General features: G+C 43.1%; 2 protein-coding genes across 4 annotated transcripts in view; both read right to left on the minus strand.

The window, feature by feature from the left end:
- Positions 1–2,757: 2,757 nt before the first annotated feature.
- Positions 2,758–3,196, minus strand: LOC139389525 (amelogenin-like). Its single transcript, XM_071136345.1, has 2 exons — positions 3,058–3,196; positions 2,758–3,002 (listed from the first exon to the last, which is right to left on the minus strand). The coding sequence occupies exons 1-2, from the start codon at positions 3,194–3,196 to the stop codon at positions 2,758–2,760; spliced, it is 384 nt and encodes a 127-aa protein (XP_070992446.1).
- A 9,315-nt stretch (positions 3,197–12,511) lies between these two features.
- Positions 12,512–27,346, minus strand: part of LOC139389922 (ephrin-A5-like) — a 194,561-nt gene continuing 179,726 nt past the window's right edge. The window contains exons 3-6 of one of the 3 annotated variants that reach the window (XM_071136955.1): positions 19,666–19,731; positions 19,121–19,201; positions 16,594–16,659; positions 15,978–16,166 (exon numbers count right to left, since the gene is read on the minus strand). In XM_071136955.1, the coding sequence (XP_070993056.1) occupies positions 16,039–16,166; positions 16,594–16,659; positions 19,121–19,201; positions 19,666–19,731 (341 nt within the window). In that variant the 3' untranslated portion in view covers positions 15,978–16,038. Of the gene's footprint in view, positions 16,167–16,593; positions 16,660–19,120; positions 19,202–19,665; positions 19,732–27,346 lie in introns of all 3 variants that reach the window. The other 2 variants (XM_071136956.1, XM_071136957.1) reach the window with 2 other exon arrangements.

Raw genomic sequence — 27,346 nt, forward strand, 5'->3', positions numbered from 1 at the left:
GGTTATCTTCACGCACCCAGTCTTCACTATGAGTCATCCATACATCAATTGTCTTAAATCATTTATTTATTACTAACTAATTAATTCACAGAAATGCATTTACAAGGTAAATGTAATGATAGGAAAATGTGCCCTAGTGGGCTAAACTGGCATGGCGGCTTGTTAGACAAAGGGGTAGTGGGGGTCGACTAAGAAGTCACTACAGAGTAATAATTTTAACAATTAAAATGCTAATCCTTTACACATGAACGCTCACTCATTCGGGAACAATTGCAATCAATATATATATATTTACGATCAGTGTGTCGTCTTGATCGCTGGTGAAAGGTTTGTGTCTTTCGTAGAATTGTCCATCTCTCTCCCTCTCTCTATCTGTCTTGGTTAGAGGGGATAGTTCAAAGTGACATTCGTTTTAGAATGGATGGTTTGGCGGTTGTCGTTCTTCGCGTTCAATGATACCGAATTCCTAGTTGCAGACTAGTAATTAATATCAAAGACTTGTTCTCATTCTGTCTGTATTGATAGTCTAAGAGTTTAACCACGTGGTATGGTTAAAAGATTCAGCAATGGTCTACAAACTTTGTACTCCCGTGATTGAAAGAAACATGGTCTGGTGATGTAACGAATCTCCTCTTCGTCTGAGGAAGAGTAAGAAGGATCGGACCAATATGCAGCGTGGTAAGTGTTCGTCATATTTTAATAGAAAAACTGAACACTACACAAAATAACAACGAAGAGAAAACAAAACAGTTCTGCAAGGTGAACAGACACTAAACAGAAATTAACTTCTTATGGCTGAGGGGCAGTATTGAGTAGCTTGGATGAATAGGGTGCCTAAAGTAAACGGCCTGCTCCTCAGTCTCAGTTGCTAATATATGCATAGTATTCTTAGTATTGGATAGAAAACACTCTAAAGTTTCTAAAACTGTTTGAATGATGTCTGTGAGTATAACAGAACTCATAGGGCAGGCAAAATCCTGAGTTGAAATCAAAACAGGAAGTGAGAAATCTGAGCTTTGTATGTATTTACCAAAGTCCCCAATGAAATCCCCTTGAGATATTAATGATGTTGCACTGCCTAGGGGTTCAACTAGATGTCAACCATCAATAGAAGTTATAATGACACTTCTATGGTGTTGTGGGAGTGAATGATAGCAGAATCAGTCAGATGTCTGGCAGTCAGCCATTTTCTGATCATGCTTATTCCTCATGGTAGTCACTTGTGTTCATTTGCTCACGAAGACAAGAAGGAGTACTCCGGTTGGAACTTTATTGAAGCTATATGTTAAAAACATCCTAATGATTGATTCTGTACTTAGTTTGAAATGTTTCTTCGACGGGTAATATAACTTTTTAACGTTTTTGTCCGATATAACGCTGACCAGAATGAGTGTTTGGATATGTATACCAAACGCGCTAACAAAAGAAGGTATTTGGACATAAATAACGGACATTTTCGAACAAAACAAGCATTTATTATGGACATGGGATTCCTGGAGTGCTTTCTGATGTAGATCATCAAAGGTATGGGAATATTTATCATGTAATTTCTTGTTTATGTTGACGTCAACATGGCGGCTATTGTGACACATTTTTCTGAGCGCCGTCTCAGATTATTGCATGGCTGGCTTATTCCGTAAAGTCTTTTTGAAATCAGACACAGCGGTTGCATTATGGAGAGGTATATCTATAATTCCATGTGTATAACTTGTATTATCATCTACATTTATGATGAGTACTTCTGTTGAATGATGTGGCTATGCAAAATCACTGGATGTTTTTGGAACTAGTGAATGTAACGCACCAATGTAAACTCATATTTTGATAAATATGAACTTCATCAAACAAAACATACATGTATTGTGTAACATGAAGTCCTACTAGTGTCATCTGATGAAGATCATCAAAGGTTTAGTCATTAATTGTATCTCTATTTCTGCTTTTTGAAACTACTCTCTTTGGTTGGAAAAAAAATGGCTGTGTTTTTCTGTGGCTATGTGGTGACCTAACATAATCGTTTGTGGGGCTTTTGCTGTAAAGCATGTTTGAAATCGGACACTGTGGTGGGATATCTTTAAAATGGAATGAGATACATGTATGTTTGAGGAATGTTAATTATGAGATTTTTGATGTTTTGAAAATGGCACCCTACACTTTGACTGGCTGTTGTCAAATCTCTCCCATTAACGGGATTTCAGCCATAAGAAGTTAAACACCCACAACCAACATGGGGAAAACAGGCTACCTAAGTATGATTCTCAATCAGAGACAAAGAACGACATCTACCTCTGATTGAGAACCATACTAGGCCAAACACATAGAAATATAACCACATAGAAAAAGGACATAGACTACCCACCCCAACTCACGCCCTGACCAACCTAACACAAAGACATAAAAAAGGAACTCAGGTCAGAACGTGAGAGTACCCCTCCCCAAAGGTGCGGACTCTGGCCGCCAAACCTGAACCTATAGGGGAGGGTCTGGGTGGGAGTCTGTCCGCGGTGGTGGCTCTGGTGCGGGACATGGACCCCACTCCACCATAGTCTTTGCACGCTTAAGTGGAGCCTTTGGAGCGGCGACCCTTGCCGCCGACCAACGACTGGGGACGCTTGCAGCGGGCCCCGAATAGATGGGAGACTATGGCAGCGCCGGACAGGCGGGAGACTCCGGCAGCGCTGTAGTGAAGGGCGACTCCGGCAGCGCCGTAGCGAAGGGCGACTCCGGCAGCGCCTGAGTAACGGGCGGCTCCGGTAGCTAATGACTGACGGGCGGATCCAGCAGCTCTTGACTGACGGGCGGATCCAGCAGCTCCTGACTGACGGGCGGCTCTGGCAGCTCAGGACTGACGGGCGGCTCTGGCAGCTCAGGACAGACGGGCGGCTCTGGCAGCTCAGAACAGATGGGTGGGTCTGGCAGCGCCGGTGTAACGGGCAGCTCCTGACTGACGGGCGGCTCTGGCAACTCAGGACTGATGGGTGGCTCTGGCCTGGAGAGAAAACCTGGAGGGAGGAGACGGGGAGACAGCCTGGTGCGTGGGGCTGCCACAGGACCCACCAGGCTGGGGAGACCTACAGGAGGCCTGGTGCGTGAAGGAGGCACCTGGATGGACCGGGCTGTGGGGGAGCACTGGAGCTCTGGTGCACAGCCTTGGCACCACTCCTCCAGGCTGGATGACCACTTTAGCCTGAACCATCCAGAATGCAGGCACAGGTTGAAACGAGCTGTGGGTGAGCACTGGAGTTCTGGTGCATACTACTCTCAAGTTCTGTGAGGTGGAAGGATTTCCTTTGTTCTCCATGAAAAACTACTCTCTATAACTGTGTGTCCATGAGGTCTTCTCAGGAATTTATGACCTCTGACCACAGCAACCTAGTTGAAGGAGGCATGAGGCAGGCAGGGAGAGGGGGATGGGCTTGCTATACCCAAAGAGGCCAACGTCATGACACTACTGAATATGTACATACAGTATGATCCCTGAACCTGCAGTTGTTCAGAGTGAACTTTGATGACACTGTACGCAATTGTTCTCTCGGGACTGCGTTCTTATCTCCATTGTGCCCAGCCCACCCCCTCAGGTCACCACAAATAGATGTGATCCTCTTCCTAGAGGATGTTGGCTGGTTTGAATATATATCTTAGTTTTACTACATTTGGTTTTGTCTGTGGACTGTTCAACATTTGATTTTGAAAACAAAAATGTTAGATGGAATGGAATGAAGTTCTGTTGTCCTCTCTCTTATCCTGTATCCAGTCCATGGAGGAAGGTTGTATGATCAATTCTAATTTCCAAAGCTTCTAGGCCTTTTATCTATGTCTTAGTTCATGCTTTGTCTTGTAAGTTAACTTTAGGTTCTACATGTCCAGAAGTATGCTTTGTTAAAGTCAATATTGCCAATATTAAGCTTTATGCCCCGTGAATCAATTCATTTGACAAAGTTATTAAATAATACTTGCTTTGACATTCGCTTCTCCTGACTATTTCTTGATGACTATGGCGATCTCAGACTTTATGTATTTTACGGATAATATGTAGTATTATTGATAACTTTGAAAGTCTGGTCCGGTATTTTTAGGACGTTTTAATATTTATTCCAGATTAATTCCTTGATAAATAATGAACACGTAGCCTACGCAATGGATAAGGTGCAGGCTACAGACCTTTTTAAGTCAAGGGAATCTCATACTCATGATCTAGCTCAACCTGATCAAGAAAGATCAGAATGTTCTTAATATTAATTTGACAAGTCATGAAATAGGTGATTACTGGCGAACAATTGGCATGCATAAAAAGAAGGTGGGGAAAAACAAATTCTCTAGGAATTTTGGAACTCTTTTCAGACGAGATGCATTCCAAAAATATTTATTGGGAAAAGAAACATGAGCAAAATCTTGAAAATGTTGCCTTCTTAGAGCGAGTGGTGACGCTTTTGAAGCAGCAATGTAAAATGCTAGAAAACAGTGTCAAGACATTGGAGCACCAGCCCTGAGCTCTGCTTTGAGCCTGACCATTCAGCACCGGCCACACAGCTCTGCTCTGAGGCTGACCAATCAGCACCGGGCCCACAGCTCTGCTCTCAGGCTGACCAATCAGCACCGGGCCCACAGCTCTGCTCTGAGGCTGGCCATTCAGCACCGGCCCCACAGCTCTGTTCTGAGGCTGACCATTCAGCACCGGGCCCACAGCCCTGCTCTGACGCTGGCCATTCAGCACCGGGCCCACAGCCCTGCTCTGACGCTGGCCATTCAGCACCGGCCCCACAGCCCTGCTCTGAGGCTGACCATTCAGCACCGGCCCCACAGCCCTGCTCTGAGGCTGACCATTCAGCACGGGCCACACAGCTCTGCTCTGAGGCTGACCATTCAGGAACTGGTGATAGCGGTGTTGGCTTGTCAGGAGCCTGTGGAGAGCTCAGCAGCACTCCAAGATGCACGTTCTGCCACCCCCATATTCAAAAACCCAGCCGACGTCGCACTCCTCATAGAATAGCGAGTCCATTTAGGGCAGCAGCAGCTCATCTCATTGAAACAATATAGGTGCAGAGTCTGTCTTTTCGCACTGGTTAACATGCAGTGAGGCCACCTCTCACCAAAATAATATTGGACTATTCCCAGTCAAGTCTCCATTGACACCATGGTGGGAACGGGTGAAGATCCAATTCCATGTATACAGTCTTGAAATGCGAGATGTAGGGCAAGTGCTTTTGCTCTCAATTCCAATTGAAATTGTATTTGGAAAAGAGACCGAGGACTCAAATCAAATCAAATGTTATTTGTCACATGCGCCGAATACACTAACCTTACAGTGAAATACTGACAGACAAGCCCTTAAAAACTCTTGAGGATAGGGAGACGCTAGCGTCTCAACTGGCCAATTGCCAGGGGAAATGCAGAGCGCCAGATTCAAATAAAATGCTATAAAATTCAAACTTTCATTAAATCACACATGTAAGATACTCAATTAAAGCTACACTCGTTGTGAATCCAGCTAACATGTCAGATTTTAAAAATGCTTTTCGGCGAAAGCATAAGAAGCTATTATCTGATAGCATGCACCCATCTTCACCAGTAGTAAACAAAAGAGCTAGCGTAGCAGGCGCTACACAAAACGCTGATATAAAATATAAAATATGCATTACCTTTGACAAGCTTCTTTTGTTGGCACTCCAATATGTCCCATAAACATCACAATTGGTCCTTTTGTACGATTAATTCCGTCCATATATATTGAAAATGTCCATTTATAAAGCCCGTTTGATCATAAAAAAGCAGCTTAGAAAACGGCACGTCACTACAAAATATTTCAAAAGTTGCCTGTAAACTTTGCCAAAATATTTCAAACTACTTTTGTAATACAACGTTAGGTATTTTTAAACGTTAATAATCGATCAAATTGTAGATGGGGCAATCTGTTTTCAATACATGAGCGAAAAGAAACCAACTCTGCTCATCACGTCTTGTGCAACTCACAAAAGGGTCCCCGGTTCCGAGTTGGCCTACTTCCTGCTAAGACAAAGAAATAATCTCAGCCATATTCCAAACACTGGTGACATCGTGTGGAAGATGTAGGAACTGAAAGTATATTTCTATAACATTTTCAATGGCAAAGACAATATAGGGAAGAGAGTTGGGGGGAAAAAAAATTCCCGAACAGTTAGTCCTCGGGGTTTTGCCTGCTACATAAGTTCTGTTATGTTCACAGACATGATTCAAACAGTTTTAGATACTTCAGAGTGTTTTCTATCGAAATCTATGAATAATATGCATATCTTATATTCTTGGCATGAGTAGCAGGAAGTTGAAATTGGGCACGCTATTTATCCAAAAGTGAAAATTCTGCCCCCTAGCTTTAAGAGGTTTTAACCAACAATGTAGTTTTAAACAAAATAGCAAAAAAAAAGAAAGAATAATAAATATAAGTAACCTCTATACTAGGCGGTGTCAGATGAAGGCCTTAAACATTGTCAAAGACTCCAGCCACCCTAGTCATAGACTGTTCTCTCTGCTACCGCATGGCAAGCAGTACCAGAGCGCCAAGTCTAGGTCCAAGAGGCTCCTAAACAGACTTTACCCCCAAGCCATAAGACTCCTGAACATCTAATCAAATGGATACCGACTATTTGCATTGCTCCCCCCCCTTCTACGCTGCTGCTACTCTCTGTTATTATCTAATGCATAGACACTTTCATAACTCTACCTACATGTACATATTACCTCAATTACCTTGACTAATTATTTATTACTAATTACCTTGACTAGTGGCCCACACTTTGACTCTGCACCGGTACCCCCTGTATATAGCCTCGCTAATTTTATTTTACTGCTGCTCTTTAATTATTTGTTACTTTTATGTCTTACGTTTTTTTTAGGCATTTTTTTTAAAACTGCATTGTTGGTTAAGGGCTTGTAAGTAAGCATTTCACTGTAAGGTCTACATCTGTTTTATTTGGCGCATGTGACAAATACAATTATATTTGATTGATCTGAAGTGGATCAACAAAGTGGATCAGTAAGGGATCATAGCTTTCACCTGGATTCACCTGGTCAGTCTATGTCATTGAAAAACAACAGGCATTCATAAAGTTTTGTATACTCAGTGTTTAAGGAAGTAGTTTAGTACCTAAAAGAAAGGGTTAAATGTGTGTCCCTCCAAAAAAGAAACAAATTCCTATACTTTGTTATATCATTTGAAAAGTAGTTTCCACATTTTGTTACATTACAGCATTATTCTAAAATTGATTAAATAAAATAAAAATCCCCCATCAATCTACACACAATACCCCATAATGACAACACAAAAACAGGTTTAAATGTTTTAAATAAATTAATAATAAAAAGATATACATTATTTACGTAAATATTCAGACACTTTGCTATGAGACTCGAAATTGAGCTCATTGTGCATTATGTTTCCTTTGATCATCCTAGGAGATTCATCTAAAACTTGATTGGAGTACTCATGTGGTACATTCAATTGATTGAACATGATTTGGAAAGGTGCACACCTGTCTATATAAGGTTCCACAGTTGACAGTGCATGTCAGAGCAAAAACTAAGCCATGAGGTCAAAAGAATTGTCCGTAGAGCTCCGAGACAGGATTGTGTCTAGACAGAGATTTGGGAAGGGTACCAAAACATGTCTGCAGCAGTCCCCAAGAACACAGTGGCCTCCATCATTCTTAAATGGAAGAAGTTTGGAACCCCCAAGATTCTTCCTAGAGCTGGCCGCCCGGCCAAACTGAGCAATCTTGAGAAGGGCCTTGTTCAGGGAGGTGACCAAGAACCTGATGGTCACTCTGACAGAGCTCCAGAGTTCCTCTGTGGAGATGGAAGAATCTTCCAGAAGGACAACCATCTCTGAAGAACTCCACCGATCAGGCATAGTGGCCAGACGGAAGCCACTCCTCAATAAAAAGCACATGACAGTCCGCTTGGAGTTTGACAAAAGGCACCTAAAGGACTCTCAGACCATGAGAAACAAAATTATCTGGTCTGATGAAACCAAGATAGCTGGCCTGAAACCAAGATGGCCTGAATGCCAAGCATTGCGTTTTGTGGAAACCTGGCACCATTCCTACGGTGAAGCATGGTGGTGGCAGCATCATGCTGTGGAGATGTTTTACAGCAGCAGGAACTGGGAGACTAGTCAGGATCTAGGAAAAGATGAACGGAGCAAAGTTGGGGCGGCAGGTGGTTATAGTGTTGGACTAGTAACTGGAAGGTTGCAAGTTCAAACCCTCGAGCTGACAAGGTACAAATTTGTCGTTCTGCCCCTGAACAGGCAGTTAACCCACTGTTCCTAGGCCGTCATTGAAAATAAGAATTTGTTCATAACTGACTTAACTAGTTAAATAAAGGTTAAAAAAAAAAGTTCATAGAGATCCTTAATTAAAACCAGCTCCAGAGCACTCAGGACCTCAGACTGGGGCAAAGGTTCACCTTCCAACAGAACAACAACACTAAGCACACAGCCAAGTTAACGCACGAGTGATTTTTCAGTTTTCTTTAAGGCTTTAAATCTATAGAATAGCAAGTTTTAACCAACAATGATCATAGGACAAACAGCAGTGTTTTTTTTTTTAAACGTGGGCATTTATTATGCTGCGGGTGTCTTGATTGGACAGAGGACAAGTTTGAACTTTAGCAATTACAATGCATAGACATCCTCTCAATGTGTGATGTGAGAGGATAGTTAAACAGAAAATTATCCTACAAGCCCTCTTAAATAAATAGCCTGACTTGTTTGAGAAATGGTGCAGACACTACCCTATTGTTGTAAACTCAAAATACAGTTTCTTGTAACTCAGACTTTTATTCTAACATAGGCTGCAACAATGTAGTCTCAAACATATCTTTTTAACATTTCACCCTTTTAATCTTGTGTGTTAATCAGTTGTGTTAGATTTGAGTGTGATTTCATTTAATAGTTTGTGTTCCTATGTGTATTGTCCCTTTGATATGTGATGATGTGTGTGTGAGTTATGAGTTGAGTTATGAGTTTTGTCCCACCCCTTTGCTAGCCAATAACTGTCTGGGTGGCTGTTATTGATAGGCTACACAGGGTGGTCTAAGGTAATTGATAGGAGTTTCCTATGTTTACATTTGTTTGCTTGTTGTTATAATGATGATTGACTGTTTTGCCTTACACAGCAAACATGACTTGTCCTTTGCCAAGGCAACTCCTTCACGTTGTCCCTTACATAGGCCTACTTTGTCCCTACATATCCCCCACATGGGCCACCCCCTAGCATTAGAGTTCTAGCCAATGAGCTTTAGCCCCTCGCAATTTTTCTGACAACTTGCAAGATGCACACACAGCAGAGCGACACAAAGAGCAATGACGCGATGCACATATATGCACAAATATAGAATACTACTCTGAACCATTCCATCTAGAGTCCAGCCACTGGGCACAGACATCAATTCAACGTCTATTATTCCACTTTGGCTCAAAGTAATTTCATTGAAATAACGTGGAAACAAAGTTTTGTACATACTGACTGTTGTGTGTAATGTTATTAAATGTATATAAATAGTAGCGTCTTTTGTCTGTAATGCCTTTTTCGTTATGTGTCAAACCCCAGGAAGACTAGCTGTCGCCATTGGTGTCGGCTAACAGGGATCCTAATAAATCTAAAATCAAATCGATTCCACCAGTGTGTGCACATTGTCCAGTTGCAGAAAGGTTTACATTGTGCTTTTTATAGTAGGCCACAGTTCAACCTGTTGATTTACATTTGGTTGAGGTGTCAACTAATGTGAAATCAACAAAACATTTCACCATGTCACTGGAATTAGGCTAAACGTTAGATGAAAAAAATACAACATTCCCTTATGTAGATTTGCAAATCCAATCCGTTTTCCACATTGATTCAACGTCACCAGATATTATTTTTTTGTTGTTGAAATGATGTGGAAACAACTTAGATGCAACCAGTTTTTGCCAAGAGGGACAGCAGAAAAGTATTGTTGGGTTCTTAATTTCCAATTGGCTTTTCGGGGGTATTTTCCCCTGGAGCCTGGAATGATCTGGACGTGAGTATAATTGCCAGAGATAATGGAGGGTAAATCTAACCAGCGCTGATGGGGTCCTGATGGAGTCCTGATGGGGTCCAGCAGAAGGTTATTAGGAGTGCTCATTAGTACCCGACTGAAATGAAAGCAGGTCTTAGGTCTTTAGGTCTGAATCTGGCACTGGCTGACTGGCATTTGTCTTCAACACAGAACTTTGCACAGTCTAGTTCCAAAACAGGGGTGGTTAGTTTATTAATTTGGCTGAGAGATAGAGAGAATTACTGTTAGCCTTATGGTCAGACAGTTAGTTACCATGTACTCTGTGTGATGGCGAGGATTCTAAGTGAGTGTGTGCGTGAATCGGGGGAGAGGGCTCTGAAAGGTTTAGGTCTGTATGTCTACAGTATATCTCTCTGTGTGTGTGAATGGGGGGAGAGGGCTCTGAAAGGTTTAGGTCTGTATGTCTACAGTATATCTCTCTCTCTGTTTGTGTGTGTGTGTGTGAATGAGGGAGAGGGCTCTGGCAGGTTTAGTGGGTCTGTCTGTCTGTCTTTGCCCATGCGTGCATTTTTCTGTCCTAAAGGGTTTTACTTGTTTATTTATTTTTCCTTTATTTAACTAGGCAAGTCAGTTAAGAATTCTTATTTTCAATGTCGGCCTAGAAACAGTGGGTTAACTGCCTTGTTCAGAGGCAGAACGACAGATTTTTACCTTTACCTTTTTACCTCGTCAGGTCAGGGATTCAATCTTGCAACCTTTTGGTTACTATTCCAACGCTCTAACCACTAAACTACCTGCCACCCCATTTAAACTTGGAGCAGAGGGAAGGAGGGAGGATAAGTGATAATCATCTTTAATTGGCAGAGAAATATGATGATTCTAAATGTGTTGATGAGGAGCTCCTTACCAGGTAAAGCTTGACTCAATCTGCTCCCCAGTCAGTTGCAATTCCATTTACAATACATCTCTGTCATGCTGAGTTAACGGTATGCTTCTATCTACAATACAATCTCTAACATGCTCCTATCATAATGAGTTCTGGATATATGCACATCCCGTGTGTCAAAAAAACTATGAAAAACAAGGACATCAAAACAAAACATCAAAGCAATGTATTTCCATTTTATTAATAGTATTCATAATTGCTCAGACATGTATATACAAATACAGACCTCTGATAATTTTGTCAGTTTCTCGTTATTGTTTATATACTGGAAAAAAGCAGGTCGGTCAATACTTCTGCCCCCCAAATAGGACCAGAGGAGTGGGGGAGAGCAGGGGGTGGGGGTGGTTAATAGCACAAGAGGAGTATGCAGAATGGGATTGGGTGCACACAAAAATGAGTGGTTCTCAAGACATGGCGATGCGTGGGGAGCTGGTGACAGGAGCAGGCGGAAGTTTGCCATGCTGTCTGATCTAAGATCAGTCAAGCCATTGTTTTAGCGTTTCCCCCCTAACGGTTTAGGTTTAGATAGGGTGAGGGTAAGCTGATCCTAGATCTGTGCCAATGGATAACTTCTACCCCAACCAAGTAGTGACTTAGCTAAGCTAACATACTATGTGGTCTGGCGACTAGGCTATGGTGAGGAGGCTGGGGGTTCAAATTCCAAAACAGGGAGGGTAGCCTTTGTGCCGCCAGCACCCATTCCACGGCGGGGGAGGGTGACGGGGTGTATTGAACCCAGATTGTTCTGGCATGGCAGAGGTTTCAGGACTAAGGCATGGGAAAACCGCTTTGTTGCCAAAGAAAGTTGCCGCGTCCCATTCAGTGCGGCAATAGTAAATGAGACACGAACTCACACACACACACTAGAGTACTCGCTCATGCACATTTTTGCGTAAAACGCATTTGATAACACACACTTATTCTCACCCATGCTTGTTTACACAAGTATGCAGACAAATGAGTTAGCACACACAACCTCTCCCTCTGACACAATTTTGGAGGCTCAATCTCTCTCTCTTACACACACACACACACACACACACACACACACACACACACACACACACACACACACACACACACACACACACACACACACACACACACACACACACACACACACAGACACACAGACACACATATACATAAACACACTCACATTAAAGAGGGCATGAATAGTCAGAATGGACTGTCTGCAGCTACGTGGTAGGAATACATAATAAGGTTACCAGAGGATTCATCCTCAAAGTTAGGATAAAAAAACAATTATCTCAAACGCTAAAATCGCCCCCCTCTGGAACCCTACCCCCTATGTAACCCCACCCCCCTCTGGAACCCCACCCTCCTATGTAAACCCAGCCCCTATCTATAACCCCACCCTCCTATGTAACCCCAGCCCCTATCTATAACCCCACCCTCCTATGTAACCCCACCCTCCTATGTAACCCCAGCCCCTATCTATAACCCCACCCTCCTATGTAACCCCACCCTCCTATGTAACCCCAGCCCCTATCTATAACCCCACCCTCCTATGTAACCCCAGCCCCTATCTCTAACTCCACCCCCTCTGTAATTCCTTAACAAGCGCTGGTGTTACGTACATGTCATCTGTTTCTGTAGCCACACAGCCTCACAGCTGGATGACTTCATTTCAATGGGATGCAAAGCATACAACATGACAGTGGGGAAGAAAAAGACAGAATCCAACGTTCAACAAAGTTCAAAAGGAGAAAAAAAGAACAAGAAAAACACATTTTATGTTTCGTTATCAAGTCCATGCGCATGAAACGGCAAGATCCTTCCAATAAAAAGCCAACCAACAGTCCATCCATGGCAAAACTCTGGGTTGGCCAACATGCTATCAAACACTGAAGGCGAAAAAGCACAAACACTGTTAATCTTGTCCACGTCTATTCTATTCTCTCTGTCTGTTCTGTATGGATCCTTGTGATGAAGTGGTGACGGTGGCTGTGGATTGGTTGGTTGGAAACATAGTTATGTAACAGGCGAGGCCCCCATTGGCTTTCAGTCCAGCCTGATGTACACAGGCAAGCGTAGATGCAAAGGTGAAGTCAAGTACACACAAGCACAAGTACACAGGTAAGCACATGTGTGTACAGGTTTCTCAAAGCATCAGTAGGCATTGAAAATGACAGTTCACAATGCACTGTTATTTGCGTGTACACTCCCAAATATCCAGAGATTCTACTGTGTTCATTATTTGTTTGTTTTTAGAAAAGACATACGAATCAAATTAATACTTTAATATCAAACACTATTTACATCAAGTTTTTGCTAATAATAAATATCATCATCATCATCGTCATCATAACAATAATAACAATAATACAGTTTTTAACAATGAAGTGTCTCATTTTTCCTTTGTCCACCAGAAAGGTACAAAAACAGTAACTAATCTAACACTACATGTTATATGGTTGACTACCTCAGGATACACGGTATCCAGCTAACAAGTTGATCCTTATTTCCCAAGTTAACGTGTGTACAGAATAAACCATGGTAATAATAGTAGCAATAATGATAGAGTAGTACGGGTAATTATAATAAAATAGAATTGAAGCTGGACTTCCGCAAAAAGTGTTGGCTATGACGTTAAGTCGATGACAGGCGGCCATCTTGGATTGAACATGGCACCCATCCCCTATGGTGTTCTTGTGAAAATTAGTATCCCTTTATATGGCGTCCTCTCTTGTTAACCCCGAAAGCTGAGCTGCTATTCTACAGTAATAGCATTGTTACCATAGTACGAAAACAAATATGGCCGAAAGCACACACAACCCTTCAGGAGAAGAATATACTGTAGAAGGCAGCTGCGAAAAAGCAACAACAAAAAAATATATCAAAACAAAACAAAAAAGATGCCTTTGGGTAGAATTATATTCCTACAAGTAGGTGTGTATTCCATTTTTATCTAGTGTTTTTAAAAAGGTTGCATTGGGTATTTTTTGTTAGGCACTCCAGTCATATATGCAACTTCCTTCCTCCTACACTTCTTTCTTTCAATCTCTTTCACTCTTTCTTTCTCTCTCCCCTATCTCCTTCACTCTCCAGCCCTCTATAACTGCAAGGTCACTGATGCTTTAAAACCCCCAGGCCTTCCACCATCTATTTTTAACAGCTGAAATAACTCCCCGAACTCCAAAACATGAGGTCTGCATGCCTGTCATTTTGAACCTCATTAAAGAGTCACAGTAGGACCGGTAACTAGGCACGCAACCTCTCAACCGTCTGTCTGTCTGTCTGTCTGTCTGTCTGTCTGTCTGTCTGTCTGTCTGTCTCTCTCTGTGTGTGTGTGAAAGCAGACCTGTATCAACACAGATACACACATGTATCTGTCCATCCTACTCCGGGAAAGAAAGAACAGAATAACAGCATTTCCATTTACAAATCGCTCCAGCTATGTTAATCTACCATCTGATCCTTTGTGAGTCTAAGGAAGTTGAATGTCATTATACAGCAGTACAATGTATAAATGGGGGCCAATACAAAACATGGCCAAACTAAACTACTCTGCGATCCGCCTCGATGTTAAAGGAGATTTTCTCTATTAACATACTCATTGTGAGTTGATTATGATGAGATTGAATTATGCGGTAGTAAAATGAATGGGGAACAGGCAGCCTGCTATAATGGACTGTAGCTACAGCATTTGAATCCGAGGTTATAGTTGAAGTTGTGGTTATACATGAGTGGTAAAGAAATGCAGTAAAGCAACACTGTTTCCTAGATGGTGGTGCCTCCTTACTGGGTATGGTAGAAAGCTATGCTGAGGGACGATTCCATATGCCAAGCTCTACAGTACGTCTAAGTGAACTAATGATAAGCAATTGTAGGAAAAATCTCTATTTTCCTTGTAGGGAAGTGGTATTATTTCATATTCAAAAAGGGCTGTTTTGTAACATGGTGAGAGAGGCAGCCTCTTCAAATGTTGGTAGCTTTCACAGAGGTAGAGGAGTTTCTTCTCTAAACTGTTGACATAACCTTTGAACAACACAAATCTTCCCCCACTTTGATAGATAAACGTCTTTGCCATAATCATAGATGACATTTAAAATATCAGCAAGAGAAGGCCGAGTATGTCAGGTAAAACTCAGTGAAAAGGTTTTATAACAAACTGAATCAAAAGTGCCATCAGTGAGGGTACAGATTGTTATCACTCACAAAGCATTGTCTGACACTAAAGAGCAATTATAGATGAATTGAGTCAGTGAATAAAGCCCAAAGTTGCCTGCCTGTCTGCCCCTCATAAATTGAGTCGTCTTCCAAATATTTGAACTTTCATCCACCCAACAGACTAAATGTTTTTATTTGTCTTTTCTTTGTGTCATGCCAAAAGTCTCCAACCATTCTCTCTACACACAACGAGGGTACATGACAGCATACCTTAAACAAAGAGGCCAGGGGACTTAAATCTTCAACCAACTCAGCTCACTCATGCCCTCTTCTCTCCTACTAAACATGTTCTACACTGTATCTCAACTGATACCTACGTGGTGTTCCACTATCTGTAACACCTAACAAAGACCCAGCTATCTGTATCCACCTGATGCTGAAAGAGATGAGTCTAAAGACTAGGAGAGAGTTGTGAGTACTACTCATCTCTGTTCTATTTTTCTAAATAAGAGCTAAAACAACCATGACCTGCTGTGTATTGCTGCTTTACAACCTACCAAAGAGCTACTGAAAAACTGTCAGTGTAAAAGTGTGTTTAGGTGTGTGTACCTGTATATGTGTGTATGTGAGTGGTGCAATGAATCGGCATGACGTAAAGGGATGTCAGAAGGGAAAACAAGAATCACTAAGTGTCAAAAAATAGGGATTTGGCATCTTAGTTGACAGTTTTAAGGGGGAAACAGTTTCTTCCACATCCAACATCAACTTTTTCAAACTTACTGACGGAGAAAGACCACTTAAATATCTGGAAAAAATAGTGTTCCTTAAGAAGCCCACTTTCAATACCCCCCCCCCCACCCATTCTCCCACCCTAGCCCCAGCCTCATCATTGGGTAGATTCAGGCTGCGCAGGGTGTAATTCCCCTCCAGGACAGGGGGAGGCGCTATAAGGTGAAGAGTGTTGCTAAGCAGATTAGCAGTGCAGCCAGCAGTGGACTGGCTATCCGCAAGTGTGAGGCTGCGCTTGTGGCGTCACTCCTGGACGGTTCGGCAGACTCATGACTTGTATCATCTAGAGGAGGGAGAGAACATTTAGAAAATGAATATTTCTATCAATCATAAAACGAGATTATCAACACATACACAATGCAAAAAATTGTGATCATTGGTGACATGTTTTGTCGTATTTTATTTGGAATGCCGATATTGCTATATCCCCATATCCCTAATAAAATTATGAAATAACAAGTTACTGCTACTGCTTCTGTTACATATCAGCCAACCAGCCAGCCAGGAAGCCCACAGGTCCCCTCTGCTTGGTGAGTCCCATCCTCTACATGATTAGAATAAATGGTTCCAAAATGGTTATGCAGGTGTCCTCATAGGAGAACACTTTTTGGTTCGTTGAATAGCTATTTTGGATTCCAGGTAGAACCCTCTGTGGAAAAGGTTCAACATGGAATCCAAAAAGGTTCTACCTGGAACAAAAACAGTTCTACCTCGAACCAAAAGGTGTTCTTCAGAGGGTTCTCCTATGGGGACACCTGAAGAACTCTTTTTTTGTTCTAGATAGAACCTTTTTCGTAAAAGTGTAGAGCTCATTGGCATGGTTAGGAGCTCCCCAGGTTGACTGGCAGACAGTGTTATCAATGAGCAGCTATGGGCCTGTTCAACAGCACACAGAGGGAGCAAGCTAGGCCATACACACACTCACTCACTCACTCACTCACTCACTCACTCACTCACTCACTCACTCACTCACACACACAAAGGTGGGAAATACGCAGACACAGATAAAAAAAGAGTGATAATGAGGATGGGGTGGGGCTGAGAGAGATAGAGGAAGAGAGTTAGACAGAAGGTAAAGATGCAAAGGTTTGGGATGGCAGGCAGGCAGGCAGACAGACAGGAAGACAGATGGGCAGACAGGAAGGTGGAGATAGTCTAGGGCTCTGACCTTAATAAATTAAAATGCAACCCCCCAAGCTTGAACTGCCAAGGAGGTGTGTGTTTGTGTGAGAGAGAAAAAGAAAGAGAGAAAGAGAGAAAGTGTGTGCGTGTGTATGTGTGTGTATGTATGTGTGTGTATGTGTGTGTGTGTGTGTGTGTGAGAGAGAGTGAGAGAGGGAGAGAGAGAGAGAGAACGCGTGTGTATGTGTGTGTGAGAAAGAGAGCGAGAGAGAGAGCGTGTGTATGAGAGAGAGAGCGAGAGAGAGTGTGTGTGTGTGTGTGTGTCAGATGAGGTGACAGCTAGTGATAAATCCTGATCATCAGGGTATGGTGAACGGCTTCCATGAATAAATATGGAAAATGTAATGTTCTCCAACTGCGAGAAAACTGTAATTGCTAATGCGATGACAAATATTATTCCTAAAACTCTGTTTGAAATGACTAATGTGTTACTCAGAGTCAGTGCATGTGTGTTTGGTCTCCTTGGTAAAACAGAGCAGGAATTAGACAGTCATGTAAGCATGAAAGAGATGATGCAGCTAGTTGACACATGACACATGGTTAGAAACATGAGCATGCTACAATAATATAGCCTATGTTCTGAAAAGGGTAGAATAAAGGGTAGAATAAGGGAGGAAATGGTGGAATAACATGTAGAATAAAGGGTTGAATAAGAGTAGATTAAAGGGTAAAATAAAGGGTAGAATAAGGGTAGAATACGGGTGGATTAAAGGGCAGACTAAAGTGTAGAATAAAGGTTAGAATAAAGTGCAGAATAAGGGTAGAATAAGAGTAGAATAAAGGGTCAAATAAAGGGTAGGATAATGGGTAGAATAATGGTAGAATAAGGGCGGATTAATGGGTAGAATAAAGTGTAGAATAAATGGTAGAATAATGGTGGAATAAAGGGTAGGGTAGAGTGCAGAATATGGGTAGCATAAATGGTATAATAAAGGGTAGCATACGGGTAGATCAAATGGTAGAATAAGGACAGAATAACGGCAGAATAAAGGGCAGAATTTGGGTGGGTTGAAGGGTATAACAAAGGGTAGAATAAATGGTAGAATAATGGTAGAATAAAGGGTAGAATAAGGGTAGAATAAAGGGTGGATTAATGGTAGAATAAAAGGAAGAATACGGGTAGGAAGAAGGGTAGAATAAAGGGTAGGATAGTGTAGAATATGGGTAGCATAAAGGGTAGGATGCAGGGTAGCATAAGGGTAGATCAAATGGTAGAATAAGGGTACAATAAATGGTAAAATAAGGGTACAATAAAGGGAGGAATAAGGGTAGGAGGAAGGGTAGAATAAGGGGTAGAAAAGAGTCAATTGAAATTAAGACAAAATGAAAAGACACTAGAAGCAATGGTTTGAATTTCATTAGACTTCAGCATTAATGGGCTCTATTGACATATGCTAATGAAAATATAACGTTTTTCAGAGTGAACCTATGTGTAACACAACCTATGTTATGAAACAGCCTACAGTACACGTGGTATGAAACACAGCCTACATTATATGTGGTATGAATAGAGAAATATACGTATATTAAAGTCAATTGGAGGAGTACATTGAATCTAGGATCTATAGTAGAGCAGGCAAAAACGTTATTTTTGTTCTGACATAAATAGCCTATGTTATATTCTGACATTAGACATGATGATTTAACCAGGTACTGCCATGTATGACGCATGACCAGGGCTTGACTTAGACTAAAATAGGTACCGGTACTCATTTTGGGTGGCGGTACAGAAGCTCAAGCAGTAGAACATTTGAGGTGCCGGTACTCAGCTCTGGTGAGCTCCTGCCCGAGTCAAGCACTGCGTATGACACATGCAAACATAGACCACATCACCGGCAAAACACAACTAGCAACACAACAACACGGCAGATGCAGAAAAAGCGTTCTAACATGACAGTCAACCATGCTGGGAGAGGACAGATGGGTCAATCAGTGGAGAAACATAGAGAAAGAGAGAGGGGGGAGGGATGTGTGTGTCCCGATGGGACACACACAGGTCAAGAGGGCATTTGTTAAAAAATATGGTCATAAAATAATGCAGAAAGCCATACTAACCTCGGGGTTCTAATGAATTGTCTACTTTGTCGTTTACGTCAAAAACACGGTCATGTACACCTATAGTTTTCACACAGCTGTCTAGAGATAGAAATAGAGATGATAGGGATGATTAGAGATAATAAACTCCCCCAACCCCTTAAAACAAAGGTCCCAAGCCCCAAGCTCATGACAACATTCACAAGACATGTGCAATTCACTTCTTTCAAATCGTTCATTCCTTCACTTGTCTTTGGATAGAAACAATATAGGAGCTGTCATGAGATATGAAACTGACATGTTCAACAGAGAGCAAGAATCATTCAGAAGGAATACAGCATTTTAGCAGACACTCTAATGCAGAGCAATTAGGGTTAAGTGCCTTGCTTGACGGCACATCAACAGATTTTTCACCTAATTGGGGGATTCAAACCAGAGACCTTTCGGTTACTGGCCCAATGCTCTAACTGCTTGGCTACCCACTGCCCTGCGTCACTGAGAGTAGTGGAAACACAACATCAGTGTTAAACAGGTTCCGTGTTTCTGTTGCAGCTGGAGAGACTTACTTGATGGTCGGACAAAGACTTTGAGTTTTAGGCATGTTCTTCGTCCGTTCTCGGCGATGGTGGAGGCTGGAGAAAAGAAGCACAGAAACACGGGATCCTTAGACATACTACATCTTATTTTAATATGTTTAAAAACACAAACACATCATTTTCCTTCTTTCAAATGACTGCCACATCAGTATAAGTTTGCATCATCACAGAGGAGTGTTACATTTCATCTTCGATTGTGTGTGTGTCTGTGTATGTGTGTGTGTCTGTGTGTGTGTTAGGGCACTTACGCAGGATTGCTTTATAAAATAGCCAGCTGTGAAAATGAGAAGGACAATAATTGCAAATTGAAGCAAGAGTAAAATCTCACTTAAATCTTGAGAAGCAGAGCTCTGATTCCACTAACACCTGGTGAAGATTAGTACGGAACCGGATTTGTCCCTTAACAAAATGTATTCTGAAAATCAAAAACAGTATGACAACTTGCTGCTTTTATTAAGTGCTGATGCAGCGGAAGACCTGTGTGTGTGAGACTGTGTGTGTGAGTGTGTGAGACTGTGTGTGTGCGTGTGTGTGACTGTGTGTGTGCGTGTGTGTGACTGGATGGTGTGGTGTCTGTGCACCAGGTGGTTTCTCCTGTAAAAGGGTTAAACAGGGGTCATGTCACAGTAACATCCATCACTACCACAGAATAGAGTTAAAAATACATTGTGTGTTCTCATGTCTCAACCCGATGTTGGAAAGAGAGCCTCTTTACCCTTTTAACACATTGCACCTCATATCTTATTACTTTTCTCCACAGAAGAAGAAAATCAAATATACTTCTCAAATGACAAAAGTCTTCCTGCCCAATTCCTTCCAACCCAGCCTCCTGTGAGACCTCCAGTAATGGGTCCTCTGGGCAACATTTTGTGTCATCTGAGCATCATTCCCCAGCAGATGAGATGAAGTCAAGCGTATCCCTGGCTGCCATTTGGGATCTGTCATCTCCTTACCCTGATCTATCGCTCTCTTTCTTACTATTTATACATTTATCTATCCCCCCGCTCTAGATGTGGCCCTTCTCCTTTGCTGTTTTCCTCTCCTCTTTGAACACACAACACACACACACACTAAAATGAGCATTTACACACATATTTTCGGGATCTGTCTCAAAGTCTTGGTCTGCAGTCACTCTAATAACAATTTTGAGCAAAGCAGAACAGAGCAGAACAGAGCAGAGCACGGAAGAGCAGAACAGGCCAGAATAGGGCAGAGTATGTCAGGGCAAAGCAGGGCAGAACAGGGTAGAGCATGGCAGGGCAGAAGAGGGCAGAGCAGGGCAGAACAGGGTAGAGCATGGCAGGGCAGAAGAGGGCAGAGCAGGGCCGAACAGGGCAGAGCAGAGCAGGGCAAATCTGTGCAGGGTATATTCTCTCGAATAAGGGTTTCAAATTTGGGTTTGAAATGACACTAATTGTTTTATATTTTTTACAGGAAATGCAGCTCTATGCCAGGTTCTGCTGTTGTGCAGTGGTCGCACAGCCTTTCCTCTACAGGGAGGGAGGTTTTCCTGTGTCTACCCCTCTACTTTGTCAAGGTTTTCCTAAAGTTTTGATCAGTAACCATGGTCAAATAGTTAGCGACGGTGTACTGTCGATTTAGGGCCAGATAGCACTGCATTTTGCTTTGTGCTTGTGTTTCCCAATAAGCAATGTAGTTTTGTTTTGACTGTGTTGTAATTTGGTTTACTCAGATTGATTGGATGTTCTGGTCCTGAGGCTTCAGTGTGTTAGCAGAACAGGTTTGTGAACTCAGCTCCAGCACCAGCTGGATGAGGGTACTCTTCTTTGCTCAGCTCTTGGCATTGCAGGGCTCTGCAATGATATGAGAGGGGGTCACTGTATTTTAGATGTTTCCAAAACTTAATTGCTCTTTTTTTAGTTTTTAATATTAGTGGATATTGGCCTAATTCTGCCCTGCATGCATTGTTTGTAGTTTTCCTCTGGACATGTACAGTAGGAGAATATTACAGAACTCTTCATGCAGGGTTTCAATGGGGTGTTTGTCCCATTTGGTGAAATCTTGTTTTGCCAGTGAACACACCTCACTGCCATGAAGAGCAATTGGTTGAATGACACATTCAATTAATTTTAGCCAATTTTAGTAAGTATTTCAGTTAGAATTTTGAATGGCGTAGAATGCTCTGCATGCTTTCTCTCTCAATACATTCACCGCATCATCAAGGTGTCCAATTGAGCTTATTTTTAAACCTAAGTAATTTTAGTGTACAGTACTCTATATATTTTGTACCAATTAAGAACTTTTGTAAAATTCCTTGAGATCTGGATCTTCTCTGGAAAATCATAATTTTAGTATTTTTGGGTTCTACTGCCAGGGCCCAGGTCTGGCAATACTGCTCTTGCAGGTCCAGGCTTTGCTGTAGGCCATGTGCTGTGGGTGACAGTGTCACGACTTCCGCCGAAGTAGGGTCCTCTCCTTGTTCGGGCGGCACTTTGCATCGCCGGTCTTCTAGCCATTGTCTATCCACATTTCATTTTCCATTTGTTTTGTCTTTCGACACCTGGTTTCAATTCCCTAATTTACTTGTTGTGTATTTAACCCTCTGTTCCCCCCATGTCTTTGTATGGGATTGTTTATTGTAGTTCTTGTGCACGTTCCCCGTGAGCGCACAACGGATTATTTTTTGTGTCTATTTATCTTGTTGTTCTGGATGCTATTGGTTTTGCTTAATAAATCTCTGGTTATTACCCAGTTCTGCTGTCCTGCGCCTGACTTCTCTGCCGCCAATAACGCACCCAGCTACATAATCCCACACCGCAACATATGGAGTCAGCAGGAGCAGGTGCCCCAGGAAAAGGGGTAGAGGAGCGCGTCCGGGAGCACGCGCCGATGCTCCACTATCTCGGCGCCGCCATGGACCACTCTGTCCAAACTATGGACCGCTGGGAGAGACACCTCCGCAAGCACAACCGGGGTCTCCACTACTCCCCCCCTTCACCCGGTCCCAGTGGGATTCGTCTCGCCCTTCCCCGAGAGTATGATGGGACGGCTGCACGCTGCCAGGGCTTCCTGTTGCAGCTTGACCTCTACCTGGCAACCGTCCACCAGGCTCCTTCAGGTCGTGAGAAGTTGTCCGCCCTCGTCTCGTGCCTCTCTGGGAAAGCCTTGGAGTTGGCCAACGAGGTGTGGGGAGAAGGAGATGCGGCGCTGGACCAGAAGGAGATGCGGTGCTGGACCTCTCATCTGAGGCAGGAGACGAGGAGCGCCCAGGAGTTCGCCATGGATTTTCAGACCCTGGCCGCCGGTGCGGGATGGAACGATCGGGCCCTGATCAACCACTATCGCTGCAGTTTGCGCGAAGATGTCCGTCGGGAGTTGGCCTGCAGGGACACCACCTTCACCTTCGACCAGCTGGTGGACCTGTCCATTCGGCTGGATAACCTGCTGGCTACCCGCGGACGTCCAGATCGGGTTCTGTCGGCTCCATCCCCCAGCATCGCAGCTCCGGTGCCCATGGAGCTGGGAAGTATGGGAGTGCGTAGGGAGAATGGAGGAGGTTCTCGCTCGTGCACCATCTGTGGCCGCAGAGGTCACACTGCTGGTCGGTGCCCGGTTGGTTCCTCTGGGGATCGAGGCACCATTCTCACCCAGAGCCCTCTGTTGCACACATGTTTTTGTATGTTACTTTTCCTGAGTTTTCCCGCATTCCCAGCATAAGAGGCTCGTTGATTCAGGCAGGCAAGGAATTTTATAGGCAGATCGTTCGCCCTTAGTTTAGGGATCCCCATTGTTCCCGTGGCTATGCCATTCCCCGTTCACACCTTAGACAGTCGACCATTAGAGTCAGGGTTGATAAGGGAGGCCACCGCTCCTCTGGGTATAGTGACGCAGGGAGAGAATCAGTCTCTTCCTCATTGACTATCCTGTGTTTCCTGTGGTGCTAGGCCTACCCTGGTTAGCTTATCATGACACCACTGTTTCTTGGCAACTGAGGGCTCTCACGGGGTGGTCCCTAGAGTGCTCGGGAAGGTGTTTAGGGGTTTCCGTTGGTGCTACTAAGGTGGAAAGACGAGACCAGGTCTCCACCGTGCGCATTACCCCTGAATATGTCGAAGAAGGCGACTCAATTACCACCCCATCAACGGGGAGATTGTGCGATAAATCTCCTGGTAGACACTGCACTTCCCAGGAGTCACGTATATCCCCTCTCACAGGCGGAGACGGCGGCTATGGAAACATATATCTCCGAATCCCTGCGTCAAGGCTACATTCGATCCTCCACTTCACCTGCCTCCTTGAGTTTCTATTTTGTGAAGAAGGAGGGAGGTCTGCGCCCGTGTATTGACTATCGAGGTCTAAACCAGATCACGGTGAGGTACAGTTACCCGCTACCACTCATCACCACAGCGATTGAGTCAATGCACTTCTTCACCAAACAAGATCTCAGGAGCGCTTACAACCTGGTGCGTACCCGGTAGGGAGACGAGTGGAAGACTGCGTTCAGTACGACCTCCGGGCATTATGAGTACCTCGTCATGCCGTACGGGTTGATGAATGCTCCATCAGTCTTCCAAGCCTTTGTAGACAAAATTTTCAGGGACCTACACGGGCAGGGTGTAGTGGTGTATATTGATGACATTCTGATATACTCCGCTACACACGCCGAGCATGTGTCCCTGGTGCGCATGGCGCTTGGTCGGTTGTTGGAGCACGTCAAGGCTGAGAAATGCCTGTTCTTCCAGCTCTCCGTCTCCTTTCTAGGGGATCGCATTTCCACCTCGGGGGTGGAGATGGAGAGTGCCCGCATTTCAGCCGTGTGTAATTGGCCGACTCCCACCATGGTAAAGGGAGTGCAGCGGTTCCTAGGGTTTGCCAATTACTACCGGATATTTATCCCGGGTTTTGGTCAGGTTGCGGCTCCCATTACCTCACTGCTGAAGGGGGGACCGGTACGTTTGCAGTGGTCGGCTGAGGCGGACAGGGCTTTTGGTCACCTGAGGGCTCTGTTTACCTCAGCTCCCGTGCTGGCCCATCCGGATCCCTCTTTGGCGTTCATAGTGGAGGTGGATACATCCGAGGCTGGGATATTTTTTGTGCCTATTTATCTTGTTGTTCTGGATGCTGTTAGTTTTGCTTAATAAATATCCGGTTATTACCCAGTTCTGCTCTCCTGCACCTGACTTCTCTGCCGCCAATTACGCACCCAGCAGGCATTGGTCATCTGCGAAGAGCAGGCATTTAACCTCTGAATTGTGGAGACTAACACCAGGGGCTGAGGATTTTTCTAGAAAAGCGGCCAATTCGTTGATGTAAATATTGAAGAGTGCAGGGCTCAGATTGCAACCCTGGTGAAAGCCCTGCCCCTGGTAAAATAATGATGTTAATTTCTTAACAATTTTGACGTTGCACGTATTGCCAGTATACATTGATTTAATTGTGTCAATTGCTTTACTCCCTACACCACTTTCAATAACTTTGTATGACAGTCCCTTTATGCCAAATAAATTCAAATGCTTTTTGGAAGTCGATAAAGCAAGCGTACATTTTGGTATTATTTTGGTGGACATGTTTATCTATCAGGGTGTAAATATGATCGGTCGTGCAATATTTTGGTATCAATCCAATTTGGCTTTTACTCAACAGATTGTGCTTATTAAAGAAGTTTAGAACTTTTACATGTATAATACTCCAGAAAACCTTCCCCAGGTTACTGTTCACACAAATACCTCTCATTTTTAGGGTCAAATTTGTTTCTGTTCTTAAAGATTGGGGTTATGAGTCCTTGATTCCAGATGTCAAGGAAATAACCTACACATTTTGCACTAGTGAGTTTGAGCATCTCATTTAGGTTGCCATCAGGTCCGCATGTTTTTTTTTAAATTTGAGGGTCTGAAGATTCTTATAGAGCCCCTGGTCAATAATTGGGGCCTCCTATGGATTTTGATTGTCCTTAATTGCATTTTCTAATACATTCAACTTCTAATGGATTCGGCATTGTTCTGCGTTTTTGTCCATTTGAACGGTGTTGTAGAGTGTTTCAAAATGGGTTGTCCATATGTCACCATTTTGTATTGCTTATCCCTCTTTAGATTGTTTTAGGTTTCTTCCACTTTAACCAGAAGTTGTTTGTGTTTATGGACTCCTCAATGAGTTGCAGCTGCTTGCTGTTCTGTAGCTGCTTTGTTAAGGTTTTCTTCCGTCGAAGGAGAGGCGGACCAAAATGCAGCTTGGTTATTTCGATACATCCTTAATAAAAAGATAAACATGAACGATACAAAACAATAAACGTAACGTGAAAACCTAAACAGCCTAATCTGGTGCAAACAAACACAGAGACAGGAACAATCACCCACGAAACACTCAAAGAATATGGCTGCCTAAATATGGTTCCCAAACTGAGACAACGATAAACACCTGCCTCTGATTGAGAACCACTTCAGGCAACCATAGACTTTTCTAGATAACCCCACTATACCACAATCCCAATACCTACAAAAATTATAATTTTACAAACTGCATCAAACCAGTTGTCTGTCTTTTTTGTTTTTTATTCATTTTAATTGTGCTTTTTTTTTTGCGGTTTTCCTGAATGTATTGTTAATGTTCTTTACTGCTAGATTGATGCCTTCTTTACTGTGAGGTAATGTGGTGTCCAGAAAGTTATCTAAGAGTGTTTGGATATTTTGGTTACTGGTTGCTTTCTGGTATTCTTCTGTACTGTTTTGGGCCCATCTGTATGGATTTCTGATGTGCTACAGCTTACAGCTGTGAACGTGTGGTTGTTTCCATGTCTGTTCAGAGGGGTGATAGTGGCTTGACAGTGAATGAGCTGAGAGAGAAAGGTTCAATGTCTGTGATCATATAGTCTACTGTGCTGTGGCCAAGAGGTGAGCAATAGGTGAATCTCCCCAAAGAGTCCCGCCTGTAACCTACCATTGACAAAGTACAGACCCAGGCTTTGACAGAGCTACAACAGATCACTTCCATTTTTGTTGATGTGGTCTCTCTCTCTCTCTTTAATCTGGTTTTGATGTTTTCTGCTCTCTCTTTCTCCTTCCTTCTTGTAGTGTGTAACACTGTTGGCTCATCAGCTGAATGTAAACGTGTGTAGGAGGAGAGAAAATAAAATAAGAGAAAATAAAAGAAGCAGTGTCTCAGTGACACCTTAACGAACCTTGCCTGCCCTTCCCCGCCTGCTCGCTGGCTCACTCCCTCTCTCTCAGACACACACACATGCATGAACACACACACACACACAGCGCCCTGCTGACTCCAGATGTCTTATATTCATCATCATCCTTGTGGGTGGAGTTGAGTCAGGGCTATCCACACCAACCACTTAGCTCACACTTGCAGATCAAACGTGATGAGCTTGATGAAAGTGGCAGAAAACACTGCATTTGGGATTTAAAAGCTATTTTCCACCCACACAAACAGAAAATAATAGAGAAAATATGCAGTACCATGTGTCCTAATACTGGAGATTACAAACTAATGACTTATTTACCTCTCTAACCACAGATATGGAAGGATAGAGTTGACATAGTACTTTTTCATCGATCAAGACCTTTCATAACTGCAATTCTGATAGAAAGCGGACAAGGAAAGGAAACTTCCTTGCAATGGTTTAGTGTTAAATACGTTTTGGTTGGAAAGGTGTGTGACATTGTAAAAAAGGGAAGATTTAGCT

Source organism: Oncorhynchus clarkii, chromosome 30, assembly GCF_045791955.1.
Source record: "Oncorhynchus clarkii lewisi isolate Uvic-CL-2024 chromosome 30, UVic_Ocla_1.0, whole genome shotgun sequence".
Classification (NCBI taxonomy): domain Eukaryota; kingdom Metazoa; phylum Chordata; class Actinopteri; order Salmoniformes; family Salmonidae; genus Oncorhynchus; species Oncorhynchus clarkii.